Source organism: Xyrauchen texanus, chromosome 49 (genome assembly GCF_025860055.1).
Source record: "Xyrauchen texanus isolate HMW12.3.18 chromosome 49, RBS_HiC_50CHRs, whole genome shotgun sequence".
Taxonomy (NCBI): Eukaryota; Metazoa; Chordata; class Actinopteri; order Cypriniformes; family Catostomidae; genus Xyrauchen; species Xyrauchen texanus.
In genome coordinates this window covers 14,376,621-14,403,431 of record NC_068324.1, presented here as the reverse complement: position 1 = coordinate 14,403,431, position 26,811 = coordinate 14,376,621, and the positions used below count along the sequence as shown (strand labels likewise).

Below are 26,811 nucleotides of genomic sequence, written 5' to 3'. Positions count from 1 at the left end.
AATCATTCAAATAAAGATCGTTGTCATTTGACCAGAACACAAACTCACAAGAGCTCAGCTGTGAAAAGCCTATACAATAAAAGGAAGCCGATGTTCAGGTGTCTCTCTTTTAAAAAAGGGAGGTTTTCCAAGCCCTCAAGCTACATCAGCCGGTAAGTCATGGGTGGGAATTGTGTCACAGCAATTACAGCACTATTTGGACATTTTTCGTGTCTTAACACCACCAGCGTGAATAGAAATGTTTTCCTCAGGTAAAAGGATTGCTTTTAGCAGGGTTTAAGTGTCACTGGTGCTTTTTTGATATGTTTATTTTTTTTTTAAATAAGTTCACACATTATTTCTTAAACATTTTTCAGTAAACACTCTTCCAGTAGGTAAAGTCGGTGGTCGTGGCAAACAGTCAGTGTGTTGGTGTTTGTCTTTGCTCGACATAACAAAGAAGGAAAGTAATGGTTGCATTAAAGGTGCACTAAGTAATTTTTGAGACTTGTTTTTTTTTGCTGAATGTTTCTTACGACAGTGAACTTGGACTTCATACTGAGACCTATTGTCATCATGCAGAAGAAAGGTTTTCCGTTACCAATGCAATTGTAGAAATACCCTATTTGTAGGTGTTCTTGTTACCCCTGGTTAGTTTATTTTGAAAACACAAGTGTCCGATAATAGAGAGCTTATTATGAGATACTCAAATAAATCAGAATCAAATTGTATCGGAATTGAATCGAAAGCTTATGAATCAAAATTAAGACAAATCTGAAAATCTGTATCGATACGCAGCCCTAACTAATGTGAATTCTTAAGTCTTTGTCTAATTTTTGTCAAAATTACTATCCATTTCTTTTGGTTTGAAACGTTTTTGGTGGAAAAAGTGAGTGTACCTTAAAGAATGTAAAAAGGATAAAGTAACTCTATATGAATTATCTGCATGTTTGTTGGTCATATTTGCTTTGCAATCCTAAAACTGTTAAAATAAAGGCTCACAATTAATGAAGCTAATGAACATGTCATTAAGTCTCTCACTTACTTCCAATGACAGAAACCAGGTATGGATCTAGCAGATACCTACATTACCTTCCTCAGGCAGAACCAGGACATTCTGCGAGACCGTGTGAGCGATGAGATGTACACTGAGAAAATCTTTGACGTAAGTTCCTGCCGAGATCAATTCATGTGCTCCCACATGACTGCTTTCAGATGCATCAGTTTATTGCTAATATAGAAAATTTGCCATAATTCCTGATCTTAAAAGATCCTTCCTGAACAAAAATGATTCACTGAATTTCAGCACAATTAAAAATCATTAAAAAGAAATACGGTAGAGGCTCATGTTACATGAAAATACAAACAGGGCATTAGCCTACCCATATGCTTCAACAAATACTTATTACATGCTTAAACACTCACAGTATTTTATGCATTTAAGTACTTGCTTAAATGATTTAACCAGGCTTTAAGGACATGTATAACAGTTTAAAACAATAAAATTCTCATATTTTCACATTATAACGTGTATTAAACTTTTTCACTAAACTGGAAAACACACTGGGCTATAAATCATTACATAAGATATGATTAATTTTAAATGTACATTCCCAGTCCTTGCATGTGCACCAAGACGTGGTCAAACTACACATGCATGCAATCCATATGCATCCATCAAAAATGATCAATAACAAACACAAAATTTTACCATACGACTCTTGTGGACATCTTTACAATTTATAAGCATCTTGTGTAAAATGTGATATTTACCCAAAGAATTCTCAACCGATGAACCAAATCAGGAGCTCTCTTGCACAATGTATGCTCTCACGTTTCTAACACAAGAGAGTGTCGGAAAGCAGGTGTCACAAAACTGCAGTGTTGCAAAACGTCGGTTCTTAAAATGACCACATCCAATTTGACTTGAGTTAAATTACATTAAATTTCTCCACTTGGCAACATTATTATGTGATTTTTTTTTTTTATGTGTACATTATTAGGCAGTGGTGGGTAACTAAAACAAATACTCTACTACAAATGACTAATTACTTCTTCAGATTACCAATTACAACTTGAGATTACTGATTACTTCATAGAAAAGTAATCACATTACTATTACATTAGTGATATTCTGAAACACTTTTCCACTCAAGTAAAGTCGATATTTCATTTCATTTTTCAATTTTGCACACAAATCATACACCCAGCACCACATATTTCTCCCTTGCAATGACTTATGGGGCCCATCAGCTGTCACAAACACAAACAAACATGCATATAAACATAAATCATGTTTTAAATGTATTCTACATAAATAATATTATTTCAGAAATATGTTTAACCCTAGATATGTATTTAAAAGTTGTTAAATTAATTGATAGTTTTGCCATGTTTCTAGTCCCTCTCCTCATCTGTGGGTATTGTGAACTATGAAAGGGGGTGGTGAAAGTTTTTGTAAGAACAAGCAACGAGGCCTCACCAAGAGCACTCATCAGCACACTGTGACCGCTTCCAGTGCCTGAGCACTCAATCAGGGCTCCTGTTGACCTGTTTACTTTCAAACAATGCTGAAGCGAAGTGTGTGTGTGTGTGTGTGTGTGTGTGTGTGTGTGTGTGTGTGTGTGTGTGTGTGTGTGTGTGTGTGCATGTTTTTGTGATTTACGAGGACAATTTTGTAAGTTACAAATTAGTAATTACAAGGGTATTATACTATAAATGTGATTTATGAGGACATTTCTAGTGTCCCCATAATTCAAATCGCTTAAAAATCATACTAAACAATGTTTTATTGAAAATGTAAAAATGCAGAAAGTTTTCTGTGATGATTAGGTTTAGGGGTTGTGTTAGGTTTAGAGGATAGAATCTGTAGTTTGTACAGTATAAAAGTCATTATGTCTATGGAAAGTCCTCATAATGATAGGTAGACCAACGGTGTGTGTGTGTGTGTGTGTGTGTGTGTGTGTGTGTGTGTGTGTGTGTGTGTGTGTGTGTGTGTGTGTGTGTGTGTGTGTCCCCGCAGGTGTACTTGCCTCCTTAAAGGAACAGTTCTCCCAAAAATTACAATTCTTTCATAATTTACTGACCATCATGTCATTCCTAGTGTGTGTCCTTCCATGGAACACAAGAAAAACTTTTGAAGAACCTAAACATTCTGCCTAACATCTCTTTTTGTGTTCCACAGAAGATAGAAAGTCATAGGGTTTTGTATTAAATAAGGTTGAACTGTCCCTTTCATTTTGTTTAGAATAAGCTGTTTATTGTTTCAAGGAACGCAATTTCAGATACAGTATGACAAACACTTTGCAGCAGTACACACATGCTCATACAACCGTCATACCTTAGTAACTCCTGACCAGATTGGCTTTGAAAACATTCTATTCTGAGCCAGATTGGAGAGATGTAGTGTTTGATACCACCTCTCGATTTATTACACCTTTGGTGATGGTGCCGTATGGAAACAGGCGAGCAGAATAGATGTGCCCCGCACACCAGCAGCCCCTAATGTGTGTCACACACACACTGTCATGCACCAGGAGAGAGCACCGAGAGCGAGGTCGCTGCGTGTCACCACAGAAGCTTCCTCATCAAACGGCCTTTGTGTGTGTTTGTGTGCACATTTGTGGTGTTGCACAACACTTTATAAGTTTGCAAATTCATCAATCTGTTTCGAAACACCTAATCTGTTCTCACTCAAATTATTGAATCTCTTGGAGGTTAGCTATTCGGTCAATTAAGATTTTGCCACACTATATGGAGTAAGCTGGCATAAAGGAACTTGCCATTAAACCAGTGCTATAGAGGAACGTGTCCCCACCATCATCTAAAACAAAGTCTAAGCCTCCCTTCAAATCTACGCCAGCAGTAAAATGCCTATTATAGGCTTTTCAGCAAAATTAAAGCCATTATGAAACAAAAATAATTAAAGGAACAGTGCACCCAAAAAAAACTTCTCTAATAATATACTCACCATCATGCCATCCCAGATGTGTATGCCTTTCTTTTGTCTGCTTAACACAAACAAAGATTTTTAGAAGAATATCTCAGCTCTGTAGGTCCATGCAATGCAGGTGAATGGTGGCCAGAACTCAGAAGGTCCAAAAAGCATATGAAGGAAGCACAGAAGTAATCCTTACAACTCCAGTGATTAAATCCATGTCTTCGGAAGCAATATGACAGGTGTGGGATAAAATAGATTAATATTTAAATCCTTTTTTACTATCAGTCTCCACCTTTGAACAGCCCCAACCAGTAGTTGGCTGGATATGGAAGAGAAAGTGAAAGAGTAGATTTTCAGGGAAAAGGGACTTAGATATTGATCTGTATCTTACCCACACCCATCATATAACTTTTAAGACATGATTCTACTGAAGTCTTATGGATTACTTTTGTGCTGCCTTTATATGCTTTTTGGACCTTCTGAGTTCTGGTCACCATTCACTTGCATTGTATGGAGATATTTTTCTCGAAATCTTCGTTTGTGTTTTGCAGAACTGTGAGTAAATGATGAGAGATTTTTTTTTGGGGGGGAGAACAAATCCTTAAAACATAAAAAACTGAAAAGGTAACGCACAAAAAATACTAAAATATAAAAGGTTCGTTTTGGCCAAGAAATATTGTAATTGATAAATTCTATAAATCTATCTCTGCATTCTAAATTGCTCAACTGATGCCTTTGTTGCGCACTTCAAAGGGAGAACAGTCATCCTAGTCATGCTGTAAGTTTGTGCCAGTCAGAATTTCCAATAATAACGACTGAAAATATGAGTTCAGAATATTTATTGTTAATAAATTATTTTATTTTTGAGCCCCACACTTTTCAGCCCTCCAAAGCTCTCACACTGAATGCTAAAGTCTTCGAAGGGAATAGGGCTTAGGGGTGATCACTTCTGAACGGAGCGCACTCTATGACATTAAAAAGAAAAAGAAACATGTGACAGCCTGCCCCAACCTGACCTTCACACAAAATACCTTATTATTTGCCAGTGTAGTTTGATAATATCCGCTTGTTCGCCAAAAATCTATAACAAAAATATCATTATAGTGAAAATTTGACATTTTGATCTAATTTAAGAGGGTTTAAGGTTAGGGTTAGCATACAAATCCTCTGCTAGAGGAAACACACCTTTGTGCAATTGGACTTTTGACTCAATCTTTTTGTTACTGTGAAATAGCCCTTGTGACAACTTCCCTGTGTGGCAACTAGCCCCAGTCTCCCCTATATTTCCTTCTACATTTGCGTGTAATTGCACACTCCTCTGGCTCTTTTTTAATTGATCTAGAAGTTTGTGTACACCAAGCCAACAATTGTTGTGTACCACTGCAGTCGAGTGACGATGCATTGTGGAAATAAGAAAATCAGTTGCCACATGCCCTTGCAGGCTGCAGTCTGTTTGTCTAAGCCAGTAAATCACTGTGATTAAGGAAGTGATGAGGACTGCACAGCAAGTGGCCATGGCCCTCGGCCTGGTCACAGGTGCTGAGTCTGCCCTCCCTTGCCTCCCTAATGAACCAGACAAGTGGACACTTACGCGTGTGATTGCCGATATTCGGGGCGGAGATTCGTCTGGCCACCGCTGATATGGAGAAATGCATCGCCGTTCCTTCGCCTTCCACAATTAGGCCACTGTCATCTGTTTCCCCCAGCCAGCCTAAGTGCTTCAATTAAGTGACATCTCATTTTTCAGTTTTGCCCATTTTCCATTAACGAGCGGAGATGCGTATTTTATTGATTACTCTTGCACTGTTTGGAATCATTTATGCGGCCATTGCAAATTTGAAAGCAAATGTGCTTTAAGTAAAGCTTTATTGCAAATAAGGTTCAAATTACAAGAAGATACAAGGGAGGTTCAATGAAAGCAGGCCTGGTGATGCCACCAAGTGATATTTAAAAAAGAAATGGATGATGCTATGGCCTTATACAATGTAGTCTTGCTTGTGTGTGCTTCCAGACAAATGCATAAGATCATACTCTGACTGTCGAGTGAATATCAAATCTTAACTTTCAACAACTTGAGATAATGATTTCCACATGATATTGTGTCATGATATCTAATGTCTGTCAATCTGTTATGATTGTCTTGTCCATTTAGCGTTTTGATGAAACTGTGTAATGTCATATCACAGAAAGGCCGGACTTCTGAATCGCTAAACAAGGTGTCCTTGGATGTGCACAGAATAACAAAAACGTTTTAGTGCACATTGTTGAGTGCACATAGTGACCCCTTTCACACACAGATTCAAGAGTTAGCCCTGTAATTAGTAGGCTCAGCATCTTTAGCTGTAATCAGTTTATTATAATGTGTGAAGGTGACCTCATGATACTTGGGGCAAGAGAAGATACTAACAGCAAGTTCAGGAATGAGCAAGAAATTAATAAATTAGAATCTTAATGTGATTATTAAATAGGTAATCATCATTTTCTTGCAACAGCTTTGATAAAAGGGTTGTATTTAGCAGACTGAATCGTATAATAAATGAAGCTTTGGGTATTATAAAAGTAATTGATTTAATTGAACATGTTTCTAGAAATAACATTGCCTGCTAAACGTATTAATTCAGTGTGTGGATTTGAACATTTTCAAGGCACAATTGTGGGAGGAACACATAAAATGATATTTTGATATTTACCAAATGCAGCTTTTTTATGCCCTGTATAGGTAGGTCACTTCTTTTTATTTTCTTAAGGGCTGGATCTGCAGAGAGGGTTTTTTTTTTTTTTTTTTTTTTTTTGCATCACATTTTGATGTCCCCTTTAAGTCAAGGCTTTTCTTTTTTTCTCATGTTCACAGCAATGGTACAACTCTTTCATGAAGGCAGTTTGTGTCTGGCTGACGGACAGGCCTGACCAGCAGCTGCATGTTTACCAACTCAAAACTCTCATCAAGATTGTCAAGGTAAAAAAGAGAGAATACAGAGTGAAGAAGTTTATTATTATAAATTCTATTGATGCTAATTGACCATGACAAGAGTGTCAAGTTCAGCTTGGCTGCACAAGGAATTCCATTACGATGAGAATAAGAGATTTATAGGTACACAAGTGCCGTTTCAGACAAATCCCTGATGTACAATTATAAACAGAAGCCAAAAGTGATTTTAGCATGTAAAATTAACCTTAAACTATTTCATTGCTTACTAACTACTTGCTACAAATTTTTTTTAATGCGTATTTGCTTGTTTTTTTTTCCTCTGTTTTCGTTGTGCAGAAGTCATACCGTGACTTTCGTCTACAGGGCGTGCTGGACGGCAGTTTGAACAACAAGAGCTACGAGACCGTTTACAACCGCCTCACTATCGAGGAAGCCACGGCGGCTGTGTCTGCCTCCGACGGCCTACAGGGCATCACCATGCGGGACAGCGATGAAGAGGAGGGTTAATGTCCCACCTTCACGGGTAGTCATTATCTCAAAGTCAATACGAAGAGGCCAAATTCCAGCTCTACTGATTGGAGCTTAGCTTTATGCTCCCCAGCCAGTGCTAAATTGCCCTCTTGTCTAAGCTGCGGTATACCGATGTCACCATGCTTGTATAAAACTCTCATTGGCCACTTAAAGACAGATCCAATGTCTGTGTCTCTGTCGTTCTGTAGTTGATGTGTGGTGATATGGTGGTCCGTAGCGTAATGAGGCAGGTTCGAACCATGATTGTCCGAAACGATAGCAGGAAGCACTTGTAGGCACAATTTTACTAATGTTTACATAAAGGACCAACCAATGATATGGGTTTGTAAGTGTATCGTAGAAATTGTGTGAAAGCTAGAAATACAGACTGTGAGGGAAATAATATTTGCTTGTTTTGCTGTGTTTTGCATCAGCTTGGGAACCTCAGGCTAAAACCCCTTATATGATGGATGAATTGCTTGTTGTTCACTGTTTATTCAATGAAATTGTGACATTGTTCCATACAATAGCTCTGAGTTCAAGTTAAGATCCTTCTGTATTAGTAACAGTTGAGTGTATCCTGTATAGTATGTTGTCAATGTCCAACTAGGTGCAGATGAAAGAATATGCCATTGATTAAAAAAAAAAAAGAGTTGTATATTTCTATTGTCTTTGTGCACCTGAGTTTGCCCAGGTATCTTTTAAGTGTTAGAATTAAAGTGTTTTTAATGTCACCTCTCTGGTCTGTTATTTGTATGTGTACTTCTGTTTACATGTACAACATTATCTGACATGCATGAATGATAATAATGAACACAAATTAAATAAATAGATTTGTTGAAGGGCTGCATTAAACAGTTCATGCACAATTATGTAAACTATGTTGAAAGTAATCCTTAGAAAAATGGAAAAATAACTTCAGAGACATCTCTTGAAGACTCTAGTCAAAAGACAGCTCCATATAATTTTTTTTTTTTATGTGTATCATATATACTTGTACTAACTCAACATATTAGGCCATAAATAAATTGAAAAAAAAAGTAACATTGGGAGTGATGCACAACATTATGCATAAAGTGGTTGTATTTGAATATGAAATTTGAACATGTCAAAACTTGTCAGAGTTGCATTATGTTTTAATGCACTAAAATCTGAAGACCAGATATATTTTCTGTAGAAACTACCAAATGTATTAAACATAACCCATATTAAACAAAGAATAAGAAACGCGAAATGATTATATTATAAATGTCCAAAATATAACCTACTTAGACAATCAGTATTTTTAAAAGTCTTTTTTTTTTTTTTTGTTTTAACTTGGTTTTAATCAATACAATATATAGGAAATGATTGGTTTTCATATTAAACCCGCATGTGCAGTTTGTTCTGATCTGTTCATCTGTTATTATAGCACGTTAAATGACCTTCATCTTTACTGTGCATTAATTCAAACTAATTATAAAGACATAAATGGAGCCATGCATAAGAATATAAAAGTTCACTAGAATAATAGCTTACTATAAATGCACCATTATAGTCTCGATTATTTACAGACATTTACACAAAACAAGGCGGCAATAATAATAGTAAGAAAAGTTCAAATAAGATGGAGAAAATGTATTGTCCGTGCTTCAAAGAGTAATACCTTTTATTTCTTTTTTTTACCGCTAATTGTCATAAAAGCTATTATTATTTTAAAATGCACAATTTAAAATCATTTGCATTTCGGTGTTTACTATTGCAATTTCGATTCAACCTTGTCTTCATCAGAGACATTATTTAAAATACCATTGGGAGGGGTGAGGGGGGTTAATCATGAAAAAACTGAAGAAATTGCAGATGTAAAACCCGATCTCTATGCCAATTCATATTAATTGCATTACTTTCATCGGGATTTTGTAGTGAAAATATGGGCTAATTTGAAATCGCATATATTTCGAACCACATAAATAGGGTATTACTGAAAACGGAACAGGAAAATAAATACACAAATAGGCTATCAGCAGAATATTTCTTACATTTTGTCACACGACACTAAATATTTGAACAGCACGTAACATCATATCGGAAAAGAAACAAATATTAAAACGCATTTATGCCGTGATATCATCACAGTGGACTTTATTTTCTCGTTTTACATCAACGCAGCTGAAGGAATCTGAGAAGCGGCATATGACAACAGAGACGCGACTACTGATTATCTGAAAAAGCTCCAAATTGCTGGTTATTTGACACCCATCTGTTTCCAGTTGAACAGCAGTCAAAATTAGCCATGTTCTAAAGTCGGTCTGAAAACACAAACATGATCATTTTATCGCTTTTTTATTATTATTATTTTTAGCCATTATGAAAAACAAACAAACAAATCAATAATGGCCAAATAGCCTAATGTACCTACATTTCAGAACAGGTAAGCTAAACATAAAAATATTTAAAGAATATATGTCCTCAACGCCCTAATTGTCTATAGCCAATGTGTTACCTTTTTTTTTACCGAAGAAATATTTCTTCGCATCGAGGTATTGTCATCAGTATTTTTCATTTCTGCTTTTGCGCGCGACTCTCATTCTCTACTCGTGGCATGATCTCAGGTCCTTGGAGGCGTTTTGCTGTAAATACCTCTCGTTTGGCGCACAATTCCCAGTTGAAATGTCCTCATGGGATTGTGTTTGGAAACGAAGGTCATAGATCTAATGCGAAATAAAGCCTTTATTTAGCTTTTCATATTTTCATGTGCGCGTGAAGTGGCGCGTGAAAGAAATCATCCAGTTCACGATTATTTCCTCAATATTTTTTTTAATAAATAAGACTATAATAATAAAGAAGCAAATCGATAAAATACATAATACATTTGAATAAAATAAAATGTAAACATGCATTACAAAACAAGATTGCAAAATATTTAAAAATAAATACAAATCATAGCTACTGGTCGCGTGAATGTTCTCTAATGACTAATGAATGTTTTTTTATTTATTTTTTTATAATTATCCTGTACAATTTATATGTGTATTTGAATGTTATGCTTAGTCCTAAATAATTCAATACAAAAATAATACAATTTAAGGTTTATGTCAAATTGAGTGCAGTTGGCCTTGACAGCTTGCGTGTCCATAATATACAAGTCAATTCGGTGTTCTTCAGTCTTTATTGTGTTACTACAGCGTCACGCACTCTTCGGGTTTCACTCATAATGATGAAAACGCAGTAAAAAGTCGACATCCTAATTAAAGTGTTATTATTCAAGTCCACAAGCGCATGCACCAAAATGCTGCAATCCTTCGAGTTTGAAATAGCTTAGAATTAAATAAGGTACGGTGTAATTTTCATATGTCAAATGTTGACAAACATGATGCATGCAGTGACCCCAGCAGCAGAGCGCGCGCCTGTCATCTTGCGCGAAGTAAAATGATGTCACATCGAGTCGCGAGGGAACCGGAGATTCGCCAAACGCTTTAGTTGAACAAGAAGACGCGCGTGGTAATAAAGAGCCCCTTCTTGAGTTAGTCACCCACGACAGTGTGTAGAACAAGTACACACAGAGAGAGAGACTAGTGATTCATGTAACTAAGTCGAGCATCTGGCTGCTTTTTACGTGTCTTTGACGCGCGCGCGTCGTGAGCCTCGAGTTGCGCTATTGACAAAACACGCTTTATTGAGCAATCCGGGGCGCACATAAGTGCTGATTGTCAGCGGAGCAGCCGAGGGGGCCCGAGTAGAGAAAGACTGCGCTTGATGATGTCTTTTCTTGCGGGTCACTGAGAGGGAATCAAACTTATCTACAAAAAGGAATCACGCGCTCGACGCAGGTAAAGGTCTTGCGCTCAAAGTCATGGACAGCGCGCTGTACCACTCAGCGGGAATATTCGGCGCCCCTTCGGCTTCGGGAAATTCAACGACTGGAGGAAGCATGACCGCCAGTTCCAAGCCTCTCGCTTTTTCGATCGAAAGGATTATGGCCAGGACGCCCGAGCCAACGTCGATACCTTTCCCGAACTTGTTTCACGCTCCCGGGGGGAAAGTGGACCCCAAGCAGCCTCCCGCCCCGCTGCACTGCATGATCCCCCTCATGCCGCTCGGCTGCGAGCCGCCTCATAACCTTCACGTGAATGGATTAGACGCCAATCACGCCGATGCTTTTTCTTACAGTAAGAACGAACTGGTGGGCATCGGCTTGAATGATAGAAACGAGCCGCAAGATGCGACGCCCGCCATCGGACAATACAAACTCTTTCGCCCACGCGTGGTGAACCAGTCCTCGTTCCACACGATGAGCGCTGCTGTGTGTTACCTGAACTGCGGGGAAAGTGCGTGCCCGCCTCACGCGGGTCTGGTCAACCTTCACCCCATGGCTTCGTATCTTCTCAACAACCCTCTGCACGCGCGGCAAAGGAGCCTGTTTTCCGCAGACAAGTGTAAAGCGGGCAACGCTGCGGACAGGTTTCCTCCGAACGTGTCTTTCAAGGAACTTTCTCAAACTCACTTGCACCATTACATGAAGGAGAGTGCGCAGATCCTGTCCAATAAATTGTTCAAGAACTCCGCGAAATTAAACAGCGGCTCTCCTCAATCCAAACCAAAGGTGTTCACATGTGAAGTTTGTGGCAAGGTGAGCAAAGCGACATCAATCGAGGCTATCTTCTGTTTTTAACATAATTGCATTTTTAACACAAAGCGCATTTCAAATTTGCAGGTATTCAACGCACACTATAATTTAACTCGACACATGCCGGTTCACACGGGCGCCAGGCCGTTTGTGTGCAAAGTCTGCGGCAAAGGATTCAGACAAGCGAGTACTCTCTGTCGCCATAAAATCATCCACACTCAGGTAATACAGCGCACAATATTACACAGAACTGTAATGAAATGACATTATTGCTGCTGTTGAGATAACCGAGTAAATATTGATTTATAAGAAGGCTATATAATTGCTAGTTCAGCTTATCAGTAGCAAAAATATTGTCTTAAAATAAATGAGCATACAGAATAGATGGATATATATGAACATATACATATATATAATTATAGTTCATAAAGACCACATGTAGCCTATTTAATATTATATTTTATATTTATTTTATATATATATATAATTTCCACTAGTATTTGGGAAAACATAGGCAAACATATATGCTATTACATAGGACGGCCTTTTTTTTTTTAAGTATTTTAAAATGTATGTTCCATATATGCACAAGTAATGACTTATTATGTCTGTAAAATTCTACATCAGTAAATCTGTTTTATATAGGCCTGTAAAATATTTTATATGTGTTTTACATATAGTAACATGTATCAGTTTTCTGTATATATCGGTGATATAATTATGTTATAAATATATTATATTTAATATATAATAAATAATATATTAGCCTATAATCTTTTCAAATCTCTTGACGACAGTTTATTATTAATAATCATGTTATTATACAGTTATAACGAATAACACAACCGTATAATAATGTTGTTAATAATATGAAGTGTTTTAAAGGCTGTTATTCATTTTTCGTGTTTCTTATTTGAGTTGATCAGCGTGATTCACCCGTTTATCATTCAGATTAACGTTACTTTAAATGTCAATTAAAACATTTTGATTCAATGACAACTCAAGCATTGCTGTTTATTAACGTTTCCTCTTTTCATCTCTAGGAAAAACCGCATAAATGCAACCAATGTGGCAAAGCTTTCAACCGAAGTTCAACTCTCAACACTCATACACGAATTCATGCGGGATACAAACCTTTTATTTGTGAATACTGCGGCAAAGGATTTCACCAGAAAGGTAGTGCAAGCCTGTTGATTTTTAATTGGGTTTTATAATATTTCATTGTAATATTCAGCTAATAATAATACAAATTAAACAGACAGACAGACCGACCGACCGACCGACCGACCGACGGACGGACGGACGGACGTAATTAATATTTTTGCATTAAATGTTTATTTGGTTTGGAGTCTCACATTAGTGTGTGTGTGTGTGTGTGTGTGTGTGTGTGTGTGTGTGTGTGTGTGTGTGTGTGTGTGTGTTTTCTTTCAAGGTAACTACAAGAACCACAAACTGACTCACAGCGGAGAAAAACAGTTCAAGTGCAATATCTGCAACAAAGCCTTCCACCAGGTGTACAACCTCACATTTCACATGCACACGCACAATGACAAGAAACCTTTCACCTGCCCAAAATGCGGCAAGGGTTTCTGCAGAAACTTTGACCTTAAAAAACATATTAGGAAACTGCACGACATTTCTCCAGGACTCCACTCACCATCAACACCCAATGGAAATCTGGAGGGTCTGTAAAATTCCTCTACATCCCGGGTGTTGTGTTCATCAAAAATAATCATGAAAAAAATCTAATCGCGCATGCAAAGTTTTATTATTTTAAATGTATTTTTTATTATTATTTTGATGATTTTGAGCGACTGAATATTTTGGTCCACCATCATTGTTGAAGCTTGTCTGTTATTGGTAGATTAAATAGCCCAATTCTTATTTACTCTCAGGGTAACCACAGTCTTATTTATTTGGCATGGCCCTGTTGTCATTAACTAAAAGAGAGTAATTGAAAACCGTTAAATCTTGTGATCACTGTGTATTTTATCTCCCATTTTATACCTTTATTATTTATACAGTTCTTATTAGCTATATACTGTTTGCCATCTGTAAACGTTTTGTTAAATCAATGTGAATATATATGCAACGTTTTGTTTATTGTTTTTAATGACATCTGGTCTGTCAAAAAATAATAAAACATACGATAAGGGGGGAAGGGAAGAAAAATAAATCAAACATATCTTATGCTATATTTTTTTTTCTGTGTTAAATACATGCATTTTGCTTTTGTACAGCTCTTTAAATGACTCTTTTGGAAATAATTGATTATATCTGAGCGATTACGAAAGTATAAATATAGTAAGGGGATATTCTTTCTTTCTTTCATAATTAAGAAAGATTTGAACGCCCCGGCGATGTCGATTAAGGTCTATGCAATTCCAAATGACTGTAGGCACAGATCAGAGTGTGTGTAACCAGACACAATAATTGTGACTAAATAAAATGTAAACACATTATTCTGTTTAGAATTCAGTATCATCATGGTACATATTATTGTCATCAGTAGCACACATGCTGTCGCGTGTGTCGCGATATTGTGTTACGGGTGGGTCCATTATCAGGAAAAAAGACGACCTCTGGTGGACAGAGATAAAAACACAGACACTCTTCACTTCACAAAAATATTTAGAAGATTTACAGACTTTTAAATATAAACTTAGCTGGGGGCCAACCAATTGCCAATTTGGCAGGTCCTGAGATCTGTTTATCACGTATTAATGTGCAGATTGTTGTAAAATAGGTAAAATAGATAAGAGGCACCAAAGTTGATTTAAGTTACTGAATTAATAATGTCAATGATTTGGTCCAAATCTTTAAATTTATAGTTTCCAAATGGCATTTTTGCATGCTTGAAGGGCACTTTGCGAGGGGACGCCACTCAAAACGTTGTTCCGAACAAAAGTTATAAAGTACATATTTTCATGTAGGGCCCTTTCAGACTTTTAGTGAAGACTACATTTAAACTGTGATGCCATGTTCACTTCAGAGTGCCCACATCAAGAGCTCTGTCTTTTGTATTGAGTAGGGCATAGGGATGATCAATTTCGATTGGAATTTGCCCATTGTATGAGTGGGGTGGTTCCCTCACCGTATGACTGCAGAAATATACAATTAAGTCTATTTCAGCCCCACAAGCCTGAACAGCTCTGAAGATTAGCTACTAAACAAATTCTTGAAAATACTTCCATTGTCCTTATTATTATCATTAGTGTGAAGTGTGCACTTATTACACTGTAAAAAAACAAACAAATCCAGTTAAATTTACAGTAAAAAAAACTGGCAGCTGTGGTTGCCGAAATTCACTGTGAAAATACAGTAACTATGCTTCAGGCTTTACGGGGTGTAATTTTGATGACTGTATGTTTTATGGTGCATTACCGTTTATATTATTAAAGTACATAAACTTAATACATTAACCTTCTGAAACTGTAAAAATCTGCTTTTCACTTTATAATGTTTTGTTAATCACTGTAGTAATTACAGAAAGGCACATGACGTCATGAAGTTCATCAGCAGTGGCCTTTCCAAGAGCAATGACCAATAAACATATAGAGACATGCTCAGTGTCACTCACACAAACACTAAACACCATCAGTGTAACACATCTGAGATTTAAATAATGCATAAACATTAAGTAAACTACATCAGATATAACACAGAACACACCAATGTAGATAAGTGATATTAAAAATAAGAAGAAACAGAACTATTCCCATAAAATATACAAAAATGTGATTATTGTTTTTTTTAACAGTAATTTTATCAATTATTTACTACAGAAAGTACATGTACTCTCTTGTTAAACATAATATATATTTCTACCATTAATTATACAGTAAAATCATACTTTTTACATTTAAAAATGTCAATTTTACAACCTTGTACATTGTACATACATTATAATTTTTGTTACCGTATATTTAAAGGTAACTGCCCGTTTTACCAATAACATTTTTTTTTACAGTTGCAATGCTTACATGCAAAAAATATTTTTATTTCTCTATGAGCATAGTTTTAATCTTGTGTGCAACTCTTCATTTCTGCTCATTTTATGAATTAACTGCCTTGTTTCTTCAGTATACTCCCTAAATACTTTCATAAAAGTGGTCTGTACCATGCATAGACAACATTACAAGTCTTCTGAAGCCATATGATAGCTTTGTGTGAGAAACTACATTGTTTTCATTCTTGGGTGAACTACTCCTTTACTGTCTCATTTTGTCAGTAGACTCCCTTCATTTCCACATAAGCAACCATATAAACAGCTCAAACCATACATTGTTTGTATACAATTTAATTCTGAGATGTGTTATACTTTTCCATGTTTTTTAGAACATCCGTGAACCAATCAGAATCAGGCATTCAACAGACCTGTGGTGTAATAACTAATAAACATCTGCTAAACATCTTTAAACAATCTGATTCACGAACAATCTAAATAAGAAACATCTCAAAGACATCTGCTGAATATCTAATAGACATCTGAGAGGAAACGGATACAATATGTCTAATAGACGTGACGTATTGCAGATGAGCAAACAACCTACAAACGTAACGTCTTCCAGATGTAAACACGCACATCAAATATTAGTCAGGCTGATGTATGAGTGCTTTTAGGAGGCGGTTTCTTCTCGCCACTTCAGTCATAAACCTGCGACGCTACGTCTAAGGCACGCGAGGAGGCCGTTCCTCATCCTGCCGTCGGGACTGGCTGGTTCAGATTGCTTCACTCAAGCAGGGACGCATTCCTGGCATAAACAAATATTTGTGCCCTAATATATACCGCATGGATAGGTGCAGTAGGCACGTTTTAGCACGTCTATTTGCATGAAGTCTTAAAGCAGGTCAATCCCATCGCGTTATTCATCTGCCAAGCACATTTAAGCGACACAGTTACTGACTCGATCTGTAGTCAAGAGTTTATTTATAAACCATCCGTGCACGCGAATCCACGTTGATGCGATTACAAGTGCCACATTTTAGCTGCTAGGAAACTCATTCTTAAATCTAACTGGTAAGGTAGGTGTTGCAGGAATAAACAAAAACCTCAAAACTTGCTGTCAAACACTAGGGATCAACTATAGCACTTATTCGTCTTACTAAAACAGCTCGCGCTTTCGCATTGCAGCTTGATTATTAGTCATGAAGTCACAATATCCTGCTCAGATAAGCGCGACCTGTTGTTTACACTGGAGACCGGGGCTAGTTGTCACTTGGGAAGTGTCACAAGGGTTATGTCTCAATAGGCTTACTGTAAGGTTTTAAGTAGAAGTTTAATTGCATAAATGCTTGTTTTCTCTACGTAGGACTCAAAGACCTTGTTCAAAACGGTTTCATTAATAATCTTTCTAAATTCTATGCTCCAAACTAAAATTCCAAAATGATATTTTGTAATAGCAGTTTGTTAATCATTAACACCCACATTGGCATAGGCCTATATTAAGACAAGTGTCAGATATATAATAGAGGTAGATTTTTACTCAAAGCTTTAAGTGTTCTCAGGATCATACTTCTCAGAAATGTCAGGTTGGAGCACACTGTCTCGTTTACAGTTTCCATGATCCAAAATAATGGTTTGATGTTTTTATATATTGCATTTTCCATTTTTAACTTTCTTATTAAGTGTTTTGTGTTTGAAAATTGTTTTACTCTTAAATGTTGCACAAAAATACATTAATTGGCTTATTAACACTTAACAACTTTTTGTTACATGACAACTAATAATTTGTTTTATATGCATGTTTTGTACATTGTGGAAAAATGCTTTTTAAATTGTATGTAGTATTTTTTATATAATAAGGTATGCATCTTTTCAAATCAGTGTCAATAAACAACAAGTATTCATCGTGACAAAATGCCCCACTGTAACTGTTTATTTCTTGGCCTATAATGGTAGAAATGTAAAACAAAAACATTTTTTTTTTTTTCATAGTGACTGACATTTCAGGTGCTGCTAGTTCACTTGAATTTGCAGTGTGGTTTCATGTAATCATATAGAATTTGAATCTAGCTGCTCTTTCAATATCAAAGGAATGACAGCAAAATGTACAAAAATGGTGCTTGAACGGTTTTTGGTTTTGTGAACAGCAGAAAACGTGTTTCTAAAGACATGTCATGTGTCTATGAATTGTCTGAAGGCATTTGATTCAAGTTTAGTCCTCATAATTAAACAGCTGGTAGTGCCTGGTATTCGTTTTTTATTTAGTAACTGACACTTGTGCTCTATAAACCATATTTTCTTGGTTCAAATGCAGTCCTGTCCTTTGCAAACCACAGACTGGTTGTTTTGTATAAATGTCTTACTACGTACCACTCAACCTTCATCGAGTATGATTTTCAGATGTGTGTGGTTTTAATTTTGTGTTTTCTGGAAGCTGGGTCAGCTATGCTTCGTCTGGTGAGGAGCCAGGGTAGAGGGTTTAGGGTCTGTGTGTTCTGTCAATGGAGGTGTAACCATCAGCAGCTGCTTCACAAGAGTGTCATAGCCATCCGACGAGAGGATTTGACTGTGTGGGAGAGTCGCGCACCCCTCGCACCGCGGCACGTGAGGGAGATCACAGCAGCTGGACACAAAGTGCTGGTGCAGCCCTCCAACAAACGAGCCATTCATGACAGAGTGAGTCACTCTTCACTTAAATGTGGTCAAACTGCTTTCTAAAGATGGTTAAATAGGTGTTAGTGATGCACCGATAAAAAAAATGTGTGTGCCGATATTGATATCCGATTATTTAGAACAACTTCAGAGACCGATAATTTGATGCTTCTGCTTTTTTATGCTAAGTTGTGACAAATCACTGTTAATTAATTAGACAACTTTGAAATAAATGTACATAATGAACACAGAAAACATATATAAACAGAATCAACAATTAACCCCCACTATTACGCCTCCCAATCCCCAACCCCATCCTGGCCCACAACAACATCCCAGTGATAAAGACACACACACACACAAAAATAAAATACAAAATAATTATCACACATCCAGCAATGTCAGGTATCTGCCCCATTTCTCCACAAACAAGTTCAATTCCTCCAGTCTTCTAAATGGCCCTTCTTCAAAGGCCGTCACCCTCCACATCTCCAGGCACGACTCCTGAAATGAGGGCGCTCCAGCCGAACTCCATCCCCTCATGACACTGGTTAGGACACAACTCTTTATGTGTCTATTCTCAATATCAATGACCGCCCCATTGCCCAAAATACAGAGTCTGGTTCAAAATGAACCCGGAGTGCCCAATACATCACACAAAAAAATCTTGAAGTGAATAAGGCACATCCTTGATTCTCTAGATGCAGACTTAGCCTAGCCCACTCTCCCTCCTCCAATACCAAGTTTAAATATTTCTCACATAATCTCTTGAGGGGAAGCTCCGTCCCCCATACTTTGAATTAGCAGGGAGTAATACACTGATGCCTCATGACCTATTCCAAAAGTAATAACCACCACTCTCAGAGTATCTGCCACTTTAGGGGGGTGTAAGCTACTCCCAAAAATATTACAGAGCAGGTGGCACAGCTGTAAATATCTAAAGAACTGAGATCTGGGAATCCCAATGTATTGAACCAAATTTTCAAAGGATCTCAACACTCCACTCTCATATAGGTCACTGAGTGTAGTAACCCCCCTGACAATCCACTCTGGCCAGCAGAAGAAGGAGTCTTATTAATACATAATTTGGGGTTCAGCCATAAGATCGAGACAACATTTAAATAAATGTCTGAATTAAACACACTGGAGACTTTTGTCCATACCGAGTGCAAATGCAAATAACGGGGTGTAATTTAACTTCTGCGGTTAGTTTGATATAAAGGCTTTGCAATGGTGAAATAAGGGCAATAACTTCCTGTTCAATACAAAACCAGGGAAGGGCTCTCTCAGCTGGAAGCGACCAATGAGCCAAATGTCTGAGACTGAACGCATGATAATAAAACAGAATCTTGGGTACCCTTGCCAATCAGCCTATGCATCTTACTGAAATGTAATCTGGGACTTTCCCATTCCAAATGAAGGACTTCACTATGCTGTCAAATTGCTTGACATAAAAGAGGGAGACATCTATAGGGAGAGATTGTAGCAGGTAGTTACATTTTGGAATACAATTTATTTTAATAACATTAACCTTCCAAAACATTGATAAACGTAATGAAGCCCACCTGCCCACATCGCTCGAAAACTTTTTTATTAATGGATCAAAATTAACAACTAAATCACACAAATTTGCTGGGAATAAAATACCCAAATACTTAATGATCTGGTTGGTGCCACTTGAAGGCACCTGACTCAAAAGCCATTATCGGGCAGTACGCTGTCAGAGCCAAAGCTTCGGATTTAGACCAATTATTTCTATATCCCGAGAACTCAGAAAAGGAATTAATAATTCTTTGGAGGCAAGGCATAGATCTAGAAGGGTCAGAGACTAATTATAAAATATCACCTGCATAAAAGAGAAGCTTATGCGCCACACCTCCCGCAATCACCCCTGAAGTGTTTTTAAAATGTTTTTAAAATGTTCTAACGGTTGTTCAATCTCGTGAATGCTAGCAGTGCAAAGCTTACAAACTGCAAGTCTGCTGTCATTGTCACCCAATTCAAAGTGATTCCACAAAAGAGACATTCTCTTTAACACACAGCACAAGTTTTAGGCTATTCATCCGATCTGTTTTTCACCACCTTTTGACAGGAAATAATCTGCTTTGATTATCAGCTGCTTTAAAGACTGTTTTTAATACCGATGTTTGGCCGATATATCAGTGCATCTCAAATTGGTGTTAGATCAACATTTCAAAAGTTTAACATTGCATTTTTTGCTGTTTTTTTATGTTTTGTTTTTATTATATAAATGATAAATTTATGCAGATGATTGAAGATAGTTTTTATTATAAATTTGTTCCTCTCTGGCTGGCGGTTGTGAATTGCAGAGTTAGAACAGCTTGGTTTTACACTATAAGAGTAGCCTCTAAAGGTGAAATAAAAACAATCACTAACTATGATTCCATCCAAGGATTTTTTGCGGAAAAGAAATTTAGCTGATGGAAATGCAAATTATCACAAAAATTTCACAAATGTTGACATAATATTTTTCCATTTAACTCTAGCATATAAACTCTATGTCGATACTTCAAGTGTTGCAAAAAACTGGTTTGCAAACACTTTTTTTGAGAAAATTGGCATTAAAGCAAAAATGTATTCACATAACAGAATTTACCCCAATCGTTAGCCTGTGTTAATCATGATGACAAGGTATACACCCTTAAAAGCCAATTTATTGTACGTGATTATGGATTGATCTTAATGGCATATAGATCCGATGCTGCAATCATGACACTTCCAGGAGTGCCAACACAAATATCTCATATCATTCACATTGACAAGTGCATGGAAAACAAATTAATGGCCACTCTTTGTGATTAATTTAATTGCGGTTTCCATCTGCTTATTTATAAAAGTTTCTTTTCCACACCATTCAACATAATAGATGGCAGTCATGGAATTAGCCCAGAATACAAAACAAAAACATATTTCTGTGCACAAAGATTAAATTTGTAAAATGAATACTCAATTCTAGGAGAAAAGCATCAGTGTGCTTTTTGGAACACTAACTTATAGCCCAATTCTATAAAATTATTGTTTATGCTTTTGAATCAAATTGTGGGCAGTGGTGGCTCAGTGGTTGAGGCTCAGGGTTACTGACCAGAAGGTCGGGAGTTCAAGCCCCAGCACCACCAAGATGCCACTGCTGGGTCCTTGAGCAAGGCACTTAACTCCAGGTTGCTCCGGGGGGATTGTCACTGTAATAAGTGCACTGTAAGTCGCTTTGGATAAAAGTGTCTGCCAAATGCATAAATGTAAATTAATTACCAAATGAAAGAAAAAATATTTTTAGACCTATATATATATATAAATATATATTTTTCATTAATAAATATATATATATATATATTATGCCTTTTCTTTACACAAACTTAAATTAGCCTTACCCTGCTCTGTAGATGGAAAAAGTCGGTTGAATGACATTCTCAGAATGTTCTTCACTTTTTTCAAGACCATAAACGATCAGAATATATTTGACCAATGCTGAGTTCACATTCAGAAAACAAGCTTTTGAACATTTGAAAACTTTTCAATATTTTAAATCGATACCTCTTTACCTCAGATCACATTTGCTGAGCTTCAGAAAATGTACATTTAAAAAAAAAAAGTGGGAACGCTATGCATGGACACAATGTAGAACATTCTGAGAATGCCATTCAGCCGACGTTTTCCATCTTCAGAACAGGCTAATCTAATTTTGGCTGCCGCTCCACTCTGGGATGACTGTTTGTGAACAGCTGTGTTATTTGTTTTCTGTTTCTTTTGTTATTTTTCTGTTTGATTTGTTCTGCTATCATCTGGCTGCTGTTCTATGACAGCTATTGTGTTTTCTGCTACCCCTCTGGTTTCTCGGATGCCACTCTGCAACTTGGATCTACCTCCTCTGCTTCAGCTTGCCGTGTTTTTCTGTTGCCGCTGTGAACTCTTGGTTGCTGGCTTGCTGAGAGCTCTCTCCCTCCTCAATCCTCCATCTATCAGATTGACTGTGGGGTGAGTTAACACTCTCCTTATCACTCACTCTATTTGCTTATTGTCAGGTCGGGTTGCTTTCCTCTCTGTGAGCTATTTATAGATGCTTTGATCTTCTTCAGAATGTCAATTTCCCAAAACACACTCATGGTCATACGCTTGATTTGGTCTGTACATCTGGTTTGAATAATGTTTCCATCTGTGGTCTAGCTATAGCTATCTCTGACCATAAATTTATTACTTTTGATTTTACATTTTCCTGTCCAACAAAATGTATTGATACCACAACCACATCATATCGTAACATCAATGCTGTCAATCCCAATTAATTTTCTGCCTCAATTGCTTCCTCTGCTATTTCTGATGTCTTCAATCTCACCTGTCCATCTATGATACTGGATGAGTACCATTCTCTTATTGCTAATGCCTTAGATGAGTGACATAATACAGAAATTCAATTCCTCCTCATGCCAGCTAGATCCTGCACCCACATTTCTTCTAAAACACTGTACCTCTGTTATTTCTGCTCCTATCTCACACCTTGTGAACATGTCTCTTATCTCTGCCACTGTCCCAATATCACCCAAGACTGCTGCTGTTACTCCTATTCTCAAAAAATCATATCTGGATCCAGCAGACGTTTCAAACTATCGTCCAATTTCTAATTTAACATTTGTCTCTAAAATCATGGAAAAGGTTGTCGCCATTCAGCTGCAATCAATCCTAGTTCACAAATCTGAATTCTGCTTACATCACAGTATTGAAACTAGTAAGGGTTGTCAATGACCTTTTACTCTCTGGTGACTCAGGAAATCTCTCCATTCTCTTATTACTTGACCTCAGCTCAGCTTTTGACACTGTCTGTCACAAACTACTACTTCCTCGCCTTTCAGAGATTGGTATCTCAGGCGCTGCGTTATCCAGGTTCTCTTCATATCTCATGGATAGGCAATACTACATCTCATAATACAATTACAAATCACCCACTGTCCCACTAAAACAAAGTGTTCCTCAGGGCTCAGTTTTTGGTCCATTACTATTCATCATCTACATTATGCCTCTTAGACAAATTATTCGACATCATCACTGCTTCGCCGATGATATACAAATATATACAGCTTGCCAGCCAGATTCTATTCACCAGACTGCCTCATTATCCTCATGTGTCAATGAATTGAAGGGCTGGCTTAACTCCAACCTTCTTAAATTAAACTTGAGTAAAACTGAGATCATAATTTTTGGTCCATCAACCCATCCCTAGCTGTGACATTGATGCTACTCTAATTTTCCCATCTGCCACATTCAAAAACAGGTATCATTCTTGACCCTTAATTGACCCTAGATGCCTATATTAACAAACTCTCAGAAGCAATAATTTTCCAACTACATCGTATTGCCCAAATTTGTCCTTACGTTAGCCTGAAAGGTGCTGAATCATTAGCCATGCATTTATTACGTGTCGCATTGACTACTGAAACGCCATTTTTTCTGGACTACCGGCACACTCTATCTCCAACTTGCAATATATTCAAAATTCTGCTGCAAGAGTACTTACAAATAAAAGATATGCACATATTACTCCCATCCTATTTAACCTTCACTGGATATTTGTCACATCCCATATTGCATACAAAATTCTACTGCTTACATTTAAGTCACTCCACGGTCAAGCTCCTTCTTACCTTACTTATTTACTTTCTCCCTGTATTCCTATTTGCTCACTCCGATCTGCAAGTATTTTTGTGTTGTGGTACCTAAGATATGGAACTCAACTCCCCTGGCACTCCGAACTACTACCTCTATCTCTGAATTCAAAGCTCAAAACCTATTTGTTCTCTCAATATTATCTGTCATTTTGGGTATGTGCTTCATGTACTGCTCATTGTATTTGTATGCTTACTTGTACTGGATTGAAATGTCTAATGCATGATCTGATATCTGCAGTATGCAACGGCATTTGATTTTTGTTCAGGAATGGGCAACTGTCCACTGTCCATATGGTTGTCTATGTGTTTGTTTATATCTTTATTGTGAAGTGTCCTTGAGCTCTGGAAAGGCGCTATATAAATTAAACATATTATTGTTATTATGTCACTAAATTGAATTTTAGATGACAATCAAGTTCAGTTGGTCATTAAAAATTGCTGGACAAATATGTGGGACATAATGCAGTTATATATGCATATCAGCATATACACATCGATGGATGGTCCTTATACTAAGACCGAAAGTTTCCCCCACTACTTGGTGCAGGTTGCCAGCTTGAACAGGGCCATTGCGATTTACTTTCGGGTCAGAACCGGTGGCAACCTGCGATAGGCACAACATCAGGATCAGTATTACAGTCCTATCAGAAGGGCAAATGTTCCTTTTGATTGGAATTCTGTCTTCTAATTGCATTTATTTGTGAAATTAAAATGATAGAAAGCTGGCTAATTTCAATGAATTATCTCAATAATCTCCCCATTTCACCAAAACTTCAGAGGAAAACAATTAGGGACATCTGGTTGACGAAAGGTACACGATTAGCGATAAACACACATTTCTGTAATTCTGTATGGAGAAGGCTTAAGGGCAGATTTCTTTTGCGATTAACCAAAACATATGCGACAAAGTGTTTTTAAGCATGACGTCATCATGCACACCATTTTTATCGATAAAAGGCCATTTGAATGGAACAGGCAGTAGACGGCAAATTTCCCAAACTTTTTTAAATTAATTTTTCACTTTGTCGATAACAAAAAAGTGGATGAAAACTAGGCGAGACACATTGTGCGGATTTGCATTATCTAAATCTTTCATCATTGACCATATTACTCCATATTTTTATCCTCATATTTAGTTATTTTTATTAGATAAATCAAGTGTTTTATATTGAAGTGAGGGCATGCAAAGAAAAATGTAAGTATATGGAAACACGCTCTGTCAGCACATACACGATGTGAACCGATTATTTCCAACTTCATATCTTGTGAATAATAATATCTGTTCTATGTTATATGCATGGATTTTTAATTAATTAAAACATTTAATTTAATATTGGGTTAATAAATACTAGGAAATTAAAAAAATATATTAATATTGTTATTCATAAATAATTAATACGGAAAACCTTTTACAAATGATTCCCTCAAACTTTTGGGGACTTAATATATGTCCTTAATATGTCGTACATAATTTACGAGTTGACTATTTCGTATGGTGCAGTCTTGCATGATGTTGGTCGCATAAACTCGTACGACTTCATCACTTGCAAATTCCCGGATGTCTAATGCAGAAGTTGGTGTGAATTCTGTGCACGAGGCGTTAAGGACATACTTATTAATATTATGCCCTTACCCAAACCCCTTATCTAAACTTAACCAATCAGTAGAGTGTGTAAACATGATAGGAAGCTGTTTTGTGTGAAAAAAGTAAGTAACGGTATCATACGAATTAGTCATATTTAGAAAAGTCATACGAATCCTGCCGATTTCGCCGCGAGAGTGTGTTGGTCATTTCTATGCTCTTGAGAGCAGCATGTGTCCTGTATGTTGCATGAATGGAAATGGTATACAAATGAACAGAATCATGACTATACAAATATACAGGTAGATTGTGTATATTTGCTGTTCTCAGTTTTATGAAAAAGCAGGTGCTGTTATCCAGGAGGATATCTCAGAGGCGTCCCTCATCGTTGGCGTGAAAAGGCCCCCAGAGGAGAAGGTCTACCCCCACAAGACATATGCCTTCTTCTCACACACAATTAAAGCACAAGAGGCAAATATGGGGCTGCTTGATGACCTTCTTGAAAAGGTGAAATATCCAAAGTCTAAAAGGGACTGCGTTTTGAATGAGGAAGAGTCAAGGACATTGATTTGATTAGCTAAAATATAGGCCGACTGCAATATGTTATCTAGCGTCCTAAGTATTTTGAAATATTTTATCAGGTGAAGCATGGTTTGCACAAGATTCTCAGGTTTCATCTTTTCCCTTCCATTTTAGGAAGTACGCCTCATTGATTATGAGAAAATGGTGGATCCCAATGGTTTCAGAATTGTGGCGTTTGGACAGTGGGCTGGTGCTGCTGGTATGGGACTTTGTGACTGTGACATCATGATGTACAACATAGTTTGTCACTTCAGTTAAACTTTACAGGGTTGTTTTCTGTGCTATTACAGGAATGATTAACATCTTACATGGTCTGGGCCTGCGTTTCCTTGCTCTTGGACACCACACCCCCTTTATGGTATTAATTTTTGTTTTGCACTTATACAATATGATGTATATTACCTTGA

At 37.1% G+C, this 26,811-nt stretch overlaps 3 protein-coding genes across 8 annotated transcripts in view; all 3 read left to right on the top strand.

Annotated features, from left to right (window-relative positions):
* The window catches only part of LOC127640107 (calcium-dependent secretion activator 2-like), a 216,752-nt gene extending 208,705 nt beyond the window's left edge, over positions 1–8,047 (top strand). For all 3 annotated transcript variants that reach the window (XM_052122508.1, XM_052122507.1, XM_052122509.1), the window contains 3 exons: positions 1,037–1,144; positions 6,771–6,875; positions 7,185–8,047. In XM_052122508.1, coding sequence (XP_051978468.1) covers positions 1,037–1,144; positions 6,771–6,875; positions 7,185–7,355 — 384 coding nt within the window. In that variant the 3' untranslated portion in view covers positions 7,356–8,047. The remainder of the gene's footprint in view (positions 1–1,036; positions 1,145–6,770; positions 6,876–7,184) is intronic.
* Positions 8,048–11,190: 3,143 nt separating this feature from the next.
* On the top strand, positions 11,191–13,656 carry LOC127640281 (fez family zinc finger protein 1-like). The gene is made up of 4 exons (XM_052122734.1): positions 11,191–11,967; positions 12,052–12,186; positions 13,008–13,140; positions 13,397–13,656. The coding sequence occupies exons 1-4, from the start codon at positions 11,191–11,193 to the stop codon at positions 13,654–13,656; spliced, it is 1,305 nt and encodes a 434-aa protein (XP_051978694.1).
* Positions 13,657–16,744: 3,088 nt separating this feature from the next.
* Positions 16,745–26,811, top strand: part of LOC127640338 (alpha-aminoadipic semialdehyde synthase, mitochondrial-like) — a 41,480-nt gene continuing 31,413 nt past the window's right edge. Inside the window, exons 1-5 of one of the 4 annotated variants that reach the window (XM_052122830.1) lie at positions 16,745–16,984; positions 18,345–18,586; positions 26,153–26,329; positions 26,519–26,603; positions 26,695–26,762. In XM_052122830.1, the coding sequence (XP_051978790.1) occupies positions 18,356–18,586; positions 26,153–26,329; positions 26,519–26,603; positions 26,695–26,762 (561 nt within the window). In that variant the 5' untranslated portion in view covers positions 16,745–16,984; positions 18,345–18,355. Of the gene's footprint in view, positions 16,990–18,273; positions 18,587–22,457; positions 22,556–26,152; positions 26,330–26,518; positions 26,604–26,694; positions 26,763–26,811 lie in introns of those variants that run through there. The other 3 variants (XM_052122832.1, XM_052122833.1, XM_052122829.1) reach the window with 3 other exon arrangements.